Source organism: Chaetomium globosum, genomic scaffold (assembly GCF_000143365.1).
Source record: "Chaetomium globosum CBS 148.51 scaffold_7 genomic scaffold, whole genome shotgun sequence".
In the NCBI taxonomy this organism is placed as follows: domain Eukaryota; kingdom Fungi; phylum Ascomycota; class Sordariomycetes; order Sordariales; family Chaetomiaceae; genus Chaetomium; species Chaetomium globosum.
Genome location: NT_165982.1, coordinates 2,225,593 through 2,233,398, shown reverse-complemented (window position 1 = coordinate 2,233,398; position 7,806 = coordinate 2,225,593). Strand labels below are relative to the sequence as shown.

The 7,806-nt window shown below is 57.8% G+C and overlaps 2 protein-coding genes across 2 annotated transcripts; one reads left to right on the top strand and one right to left on the bottom strand.

Moving 5' to 3' along the window:
• Positions 1–3,401: 3,401 nt before the first annotated feature.
• CHGG_10292 (uncharacterized protein) lies at positions 3,402–4,750 on the bottom strand (the record flags this gene model as incomplete). The annotated part of the gene is made up of 2 exons (XM_001228218.1): positions 3,402–3,663; positions 3,732–4,750. The coding sequence occupies 2 exons, from the start codon at positions 4,748–4,750 to the stop codon at positions 3,402–3,404; spliced, it is 1,281 nt and encodes a 426-aa protein (XP_001228219.1).
• A 1,195-nt stretch (positions 4,751–5,945) lies between these two features.
• Positions 5,946–6,675, top strand: CHGG_10291 (uncharacterized protein; the record flags this gene model as incomplete). The annotated part of the gene is made up of 2 exons (XM_001228217.1): positions 5,946–6,364; positions 6,546–6,675. 2 exons carry the CDS (start codon positions 5,946–5,948, stop codon positions 6,673–6,675), a joined length of 549 nt encoding a protein of 182 aa, XP_001228218.1.
• Positions 6,676–7,806: the final 1,131 nt, after the last annotated feature.

Sequence of the window (7,806 nt, the reverse complement as noted above, 5' to 3'; positions counted from 1 at the left end):
TTCGCTTCGTCCCATTTCACACTGACGACGAGCAGCAGGGGCTAACCAGCGAGACTACTTACATCTGTACAGATCTGTAGTTAGTTAGTCTTCCTCATGCCGGACTTGAACAGCCCTGAGCAAGCGCCCGTAGCGGCCGCGTCAGAAACAACCAACCGCATTCCCTCCACCCCACACGAATAGCGAGCGACCAACAACTGACTAGCCGCGACCCCATGGGCCGGCTGGCGAATATGCAGCCTGCCTGTCCCGCAACGGCGGATCGTCCGCTTGCGCTTCTTCGCATGGCATAGCGTGGAGAGGACGCGCCTAACCGCCGCCGCAACGCCGCCGGCTGCTGTGCCGCCTGCCGGTCGGCGGGGTGCGACAGTGAGCAGGAACACGGCACGCGGATTGCGGAGAGCATGGAACATTTCTGGAACCATTACTCCGTACACGACCTCCCTTTCTCCTATCCCTGGTAGAGAGAATCGCGTGGTGGAAGGGGGCTCAAAGCGGCCGTTGGGGCGTGAAAAGCGAGCGTGGTATTGCGTCCAAGCGGAAGGGCTGGAAGAGGGAGAGTTCGTTCCCCGGGGCCAGGGTGGGCGGACTCAAAGCCTGGTTGGGCAGTTGGTGATCGACTGCGATAGTGCTTCGTAATAACGTGCGCCCGGCAATCAAAGCGGTGTTGTTTGGTCATTCCCTATGCACGATCCTTCCGCCCTACCTCGGTCAGGATTTAGCCTGACTTGGGCCACGCCATCTCGTGCGCCAACACCAGCCAGTGGCAGATTTCGTTCTAGGCTGATCCAAGGCAAGGAGCCCGCGTGCGGTGATGCTTTATGAGCTCAGCCGAAGAGACGCGTTTTGGACTGGGCGACGCCATGATGATGCACGTTCTAACCAGAAAGTGAGTAGCCTCTTGGGTTGTGAATCCGTTGGGCTGGTTCTTGGGATCTCCAAGTAGCCGTGCTGTTGCAACCTTGAGAGTGTCAGGCGGCTGTGGGGCCAATCGCGCAGGGGTTCTACTACCCTTCTTTCTTGCGGGCCACACCTTATCCCAAACCGGGCCGCTGACGCCTGGCCCCCAGGGACAGAACACGGGAACCATGACCAAGAACGTGCAAGATCAGAGGTGGGTGCGTGGCAACCATCCAATTTGGCCAATGCCGCGTGAGAGTGGACAAGAAGGTCTTCGAGGTTGGGGGCCGCAGGAATCGCAATGGTGCCCGCGGTGTGACGCGGGTAGGCTGACGGTGGCCGCGGATGCGACCGAAGGGGGGTTCTCTGATGCGCAGCTGCATTGCACTTGGTGGTCCGATTGACCACGAGACCGCCGAAGCCATTTGTTCGCGAGAGTGTCAGTATTTGGTAATGTAGGCAAATGGCGCGACCGGGAGGGGAAGATCTTCCCTCACCTTCCCGACCTCTGAGGTCACACAGCCCATGGTCTGCTCGCCGTTGGGGTCTCGGGGAGACGAAGGAGAGGTCTCAATAAGGACCTTCAACCCCTGACGACGGCCAGGCTAATCTCGCAACCTGGAAACCTTGAATGTTCAGTGATTGGACAAGCAGGCCTCCTGTGCGCTGGCCATTGGCCTCCTTCAAGCCGGGATGGCGGAGAGACCCGCCCGCTAGTTTGTTGTTCTCTCGTGTCTGTGCACACATGGGTGAGCGACTTTTGGTGGTTGTGCTTTTCTGTCAGGATCATGAACGAAACCCCATCATCAACAAAAAATAATAATAATATAAATAAAATAAAAAAAGTCAACTCTCCTTGCGTGCCACAGGATGTCGAGTCTCTCGCCCCCACAGCCCTGCCGAGATTGCGGGATGCAGGTCTTGGTGGGTGACCGACAAACTAAACCAACGCAGTCCCACCGCGGGCGGTCATCTGTCCACCGAAGTCGTCGATTGACTCGGAGCAGGCTCCATAGCTATGCGAGGGGCGTGACATCGTCTGGGACCGAGAGGGAATTACACAGTCATCCTTCGCATCCAATAGGGTCTGGATTCTGCTGTGCGACGTCGGACCGTAGGGCTCAGCATGACTGCAGCTTGGTTCATTGATGAGTGGCCCGTAAACGCGACGCTGTGTCCCCGTAGCCCTACGAAACGGGAGCAAAAGGCAGCATTTTTCGTTAATTTGAACGACGGGCCCTCATGACCCAATCGCGTGGTTTTGTGGGAGGGTGAGATGCTGTGTGTCCGGGTCAGCCGCTTTCCGAACGAAAGCATGGAGGTCCCTTCCAGGTTTTGGCCGGTCAGCAGAGAGGGCAGTCGTGGGGTTTGTTTCTCGGCCCTGGAAGGAACCATGCAGTCAGAGTACTCGCCTAGCTGCAGTCGCAACCAGGGAGGATTTTTAGGTGAAGCGGATGGAAGGAGCCAAGCCATCTCTATCTGCAGCCTTGAATTCGCACGTCTTTCCCGATTCCTTCCCGCTCCGGCCGCGACGAATAAGACGAACGCATCGTGCAGGACTCAGGTCGAGTCTGTCCGTTGGATGAGATGCCGGTCAGACTCGGAGCAAAGTGCAATGCGTGCTGCGGGTTGGCTTCGATTCAGTTTAGTTTGTTGATCCGGCACTTGCACCGGCTTTAGTTCCCTTCTCCCTCGCCCAAAGGAAAGCGGCCCGGGGACCACGGGATGCTTTGGACCAGGGAAGGAAGAGCGAACGATTCCAGGTAGGCCCCGTTGGTGCGCTCATCTTTTGTCATTGTTGGTGGAGTGTGTGATTAACGTTAGCGTCCAAGGGCCGGCCCATGCCAAGCGTGGAGTTGGGAGATTAGCGTCGGGTGCTGGGCCGTTCGCCGCGAAGAGCGGAGCGGATGGTGCGGCACAGGCCAGGGCCCGGTGCTGAATCCGATCGCTGAAGAAATCGGGCTCATCGTCGTTTTAGCGTCGTGGCGGATGCGGGTTGAGATTGGGGATCAAGATGGATGCGAGAAAGATGCGAGAAACTTCATGGTTTTTTTCTTCTCGAGAGAAGCTAGCTAATGCCGTTCCTTTCCGGCCCGGTCTAGTAGTGTACTGTAGTAGTAGCAGTAGGATACACCCAAGTGTACAATGGGGATTTCCCTCATGACAACAGAAAAAAAAAAGAAGAAAGATAGAAATGTTGCAGAAAGATCGAAGCCACCTGTTGCCTCCAGTTTGGGGCCTTGGTCCCCCCCAAAGCCTCCCAATGTATCCTATCGTAGCCAAAACACCACCCTCGTGCCCATGATTTCCCCGTATCGCGTACATTATTCATACAGTGCGTGCAAAAGAAAATAAACAGAAAATGAAGGGAAAAAAATGAAGGAAATAAAACTCAAAACCCGTCTTGTACCCGAGACGCCTCCTTGGTATCTACCCAGAGAATGTGTGAAATATGTCCAATCAGAAAAAAGGGTTGGTAGGAGATGACAGTTTTTGCGCCATCACCGCCCCCAGCTGTGCCCTTGGGAGTGATCACCCCCCGCGAGGGATTCCCTGGGGCGCATAGAAGGGGCCATGGAGCCGAGCATGCCGGGGCCGCAGAGCGGAGGGATGCCAATGGGCGGAAGTCTCCCTGATGGCGCCATCATGTGGCCCATGGGAGCCATGGAGCGCGCACTGGCGTGCATGTTGTCATATCCGGCCTCGGCGCGGAGGTCCATGGTGCCGATATCAAATCTCTTGGAGCAGCCGTCTTCCATGTGTCTAAGGGGAGCCGGGTTAGTAAAACTGACTTATGACTTTGGGCTTCTTGGTGGGATTGTTAAGCTTACCTCCTCAGAGTGTCTTTGCGCGCAAACATGCGAGTGCAGAAGTCGCACTTGTGCGTGCGCTCCCGGAGGTGCACGCTCTGGTGGTGACGCTGGAGGTCGGTCTTGCGGACGAACTTCTTGCTGCAGTCGGGCACCTGGCACGGGAACGGGTACTCGCGCTTCTCGTCGTGAGTCTCCATGTGCGCCTTGAAGTTGTAGCTGCGGCTAAATAGCTTGCCACAGCCCTTGACCTCGCACTGGAAGTTGGCCTCCTCCTTGGTCGTCAGACGGCGCGGCGCCCTCTTCGGCCGCGTCACCCGGTACTGCCTCCTGGCGTCGTGCATAAAAGCCGACGGCGGCGGCGGCGGCGGCCCCGGGTAGAAGTGCTCGGGCTCCATCGGCTGGTACTCGGGCTTGTGCCACGCTGCCGACCCGCTGTCAGAGAGGTACCCGGTCGAGGTGCTGCCGGTGTACGGGCCATTGTCGGAAGTGTAAGAGGTGTGGATTGATCTCGGCGAAGGGTAGTGGGACCCATCGGTGCTCTGGCTGTAGTCCGAAGTGCCCTCCATCTTGACCCGCGGAGTCATGGGAGCGGGGACTGAAGTGGCCGGCGTGTAGGGCGTCCTCATCGGCGCCGGAGACCTGGGGGCGGAGGCAGTCGGCGGAGGCGTGGAGGCGTGGATCGAGGGCGGGTGGCTCGTCGGGTGTGTCTGGTAGACATCATGGCTGTACTGGTAGCCCCCAAAGGTGTCGTAGTCCCCCGAGAGGATGCTGGGCATGCTGGACGCGGAGGAGATGGGGTGGATGACGGTCGTGGTGTTCCAGTCCGGGTGGCCCATCGAGTCCAAGGGCGGGAGAGAGAGCTCGGGGTCCATGGGCGGGGTCACGCAGGACTGATCCCCGTATATCGTGGAGATCTTGTACTGCTGTTCTACCAGGCCCGGCGAAGGGTAGTCAAGCGAGGACCTCTCGGAGGGGCAGTAAGTATTCGCGGGGGACGAGGGCGACCTGGTGAGGGCGGGCGGCGGGGTGTGCTCCATTGTGGATGTTGTGGATATGTTGTGCTCGGGGTGGCCCGGCTTATTTATTTGGGTGATGGGGGACAGGCGGCCCTGTGCAAGATAGGGGGGGTGGGTAAGAAAAGCTGGCGGCGTAAGAGTGCCGTCGATGTTTGTTGGAGTCCGATTGGTGGTCAACCGCTTCGAGGTAGTCACCAGAGGAGGAGGGGGGAGCAGGCCAGATATAGACGGCCGGCAGAGTGGTCGTCAGAGCCTTCCAGGTATTCAAGTGAATGCGAAGCACTGCAACATAAAGATCCAAGCTCGTCAAGAGGAAGAATCTCGCGTCACAACTTGAGATGAATGTGCGGCAAGCTGTTGGAGCGAAAGGATGAGTGTGTTTGACAAGGCAGACAACCGGGGGTTTCTTATAAGATTTGTAAATGAATGAGATTTCTGCCTGGCTAATAATGGTATCTCAAGACGCGTTCCCGCTCTTCGAGAGCTGGGGGCTAGAGGAGATGCATCTTGGGGACTCAGAACCTGACCGGGAACAGGGGTGCGCAGCTAGCGAAGCAGGACGGCGACCAGGACCAGGATCTCTGGCTGCCATGGGCGAGGGGGGTGCACTGGTGGGGCCAAGGTCAGCACCAACCCTGCCCTGGAGACGTGATGCGAACAAGGCTGGCGGACACCATCCCGATGGGGAAGGATCTGGTCGTACAGGCCATTGGCAGCCTCCGCGATGCGGTTAGTGTGAGATGTTGGGGGCTCAGAGAGGTGTGGCTGGGGCGACAGAAGTCCAAGGGGGGGGGTGTGGTGAGAGAGATTCCTCGGACCAAAAAGGTGATTTCAGGAAAATAGAAACGCTACACCACGTTGGGAGCAGTGTGTCTCAAGGGGAGCAGGGGTAGTCTAAAAGTAGCCAGGGTAGGGGAGTGAGCCCCTGCGCAGCACCCTGGCTCAAGCTGTTGGATCCCGTTTCCAGCTTTGGTGGAGCACTTCCCCAACGAGCGAGACCCCCTCCTCTCCTGGGCAGGACTCACAAAAGGGTACAGATGTACTTCGTACTTCGTCCGTCGAGGTTTTGGACAGTCTGCGGGGTCCGTTGGCAGGGGCCGCTGACCAGTCACACGAGAGCCAGCTGCACCACCCAGGTGCGAACGCTGCAACTCCAGCGTAACGATGGGTTTTGATTCGGGCTTCTGGCGGGGCATCTCGGCGACTGAGAGTGAGCATGGGAACCCGCTGCAGGGCCTCGGGAGCGCGGTGGTATTCAGACGGGCCTGAAGCAAAGATACGGGCCCGTCGGCATCCTAAGGTTTCTGATGCATGCCGAAAACGGCGGAAGGGAGAGGGCATAACGACGTTTATTCAGCAGCCTGATGTCGAGGTGCTGCTGCGCAACAGCCGGTCCATGCTGGCCTTGTCTTCAACCGTCCCGGCGGTAGGCGTCCCAAGAATGAGGTCGAGAGCAGAAGGACCAGGGCCACCTATGCGGTTGGCTGCACCAGTCCAGGCGGCCGTGCTGCGCAGGCACACACTCGGTACGGGCCTGGACATGCAGATCCTGATGGGGCCCAAGGTACCGCTCCTGTCGCATGGTCCAGAGAGAGGTGTGGGGGAGGCGAGCGCTTGCGCCTGCCGGCCGCGCTTGTGAGTGGCTTCGCCGCCGGTTCTGATCGGGGGCGTTTTCTTCACTAGCGCGGATCGGGCTATTGTTCAGAGTCGGGATCAAGATCCCCATTATGTCTCTTGTGCGACTCCTGAACTGTGACACGGAATGAGCAAGGACGCTATCAAAGCCACTCGATGACTTCTACACGGTACTGTATAGTGTAGTAGGAGGAGGGGGTTTCGGGAACCTCGGTACTGAGACAACGGAGGAATTCGAGTGGGATGATGTGAACTGGTTTCTGTCAGGGGTAACGGCTTTCTCAAGGAGGAGTGCGGCCGCGGATAAGTGAGGGGACTTTTTTGGTACCCGAGTATTTGCTCGCTAGCGGATGCATGGCGAGGTTGCCGGATTGTCCTTCACGCTGTGGATTATTGGCCCCCACCTACCTATCTTGCTTGGCGTAAAATTCCATATTCTAGGTGTCGTAGGTCATCGAATTGCGCGCAATACTTGCTAAGTGTGATTTTCCTCTCCTCAAAGAGTTTTTTTTCTTCCTTTTTCTGTCGTTGTTTCTCTTTTCCGGTTGATGCGATGGGTCATCTTTCATTAAACCTGCGAGGGGAAGAGCTGACGGGGAGATGGATGATTGTGGAATCTGGCAGGGACAGATCGGGCGGGGATGCGAGAGATGCCCCACTCGCTTGGCCATCGCAACTGCTCAAATGTGTATTTTGATTTGCCAGGTTTACGTTGCTGCGCGTTGTGCCTGCCGTTTGCGAAACTGCGGCCGTTTGCCGATTTCCCTCCCGTGCAAGTGCTCATCATGCAATGCATGGTGCTTCCTTATCGGGCTCTTTTCGTGAGCAGTGAATTCTAATCTTTGAGTCGGCCCCAATGAGCCATTTGAGTTATCGACAAGGTGTTCTGCAGCACTGACCAGGCGTTGTCAACCCACATCCGCATGCGCTCGCCTGCAGTATCCACTGCGGAGACGCTAGGGCCTGCTTCGGTGCCGTTTGGCGCGCCGTTCCCGTCCGGCCCTGGCTGTTCCTGGACGGATGGGCACCGCTCAGGAACACGCCGTTGGCCATCGGCACATGGGCCCTCCCGCTTCTTCCTAGCACGCCGCCCATTCCATTCTGCTCTGGTGATGCAGTCTCGGCGCTGAGATGTGTGCTGATGGGCTTTCGGACGCCCCGCTTGTTTGCGGAAGCACAGAGAGCCAATGATGGCTCTCCGTCCGCTCTTGAATTGTGCGATGTGGTAAGCCCCACCCCCGCACATCAGGTTAGGGACCTCCACAGCCTCGAGATGCTCGAGTGCTCACCTAGGCAGCGACTTTCCGAACACGCTCCGTCGGATTAGTGGGCATTGTCTTACAGAATGCGAGCCAAAGCTGATGGCAGACAAAGCTACCGAGACTGGTTGACCAAAACTTGGACAAATCGGAGAGTTCACTTGCACCTGACTACTTTAGTGT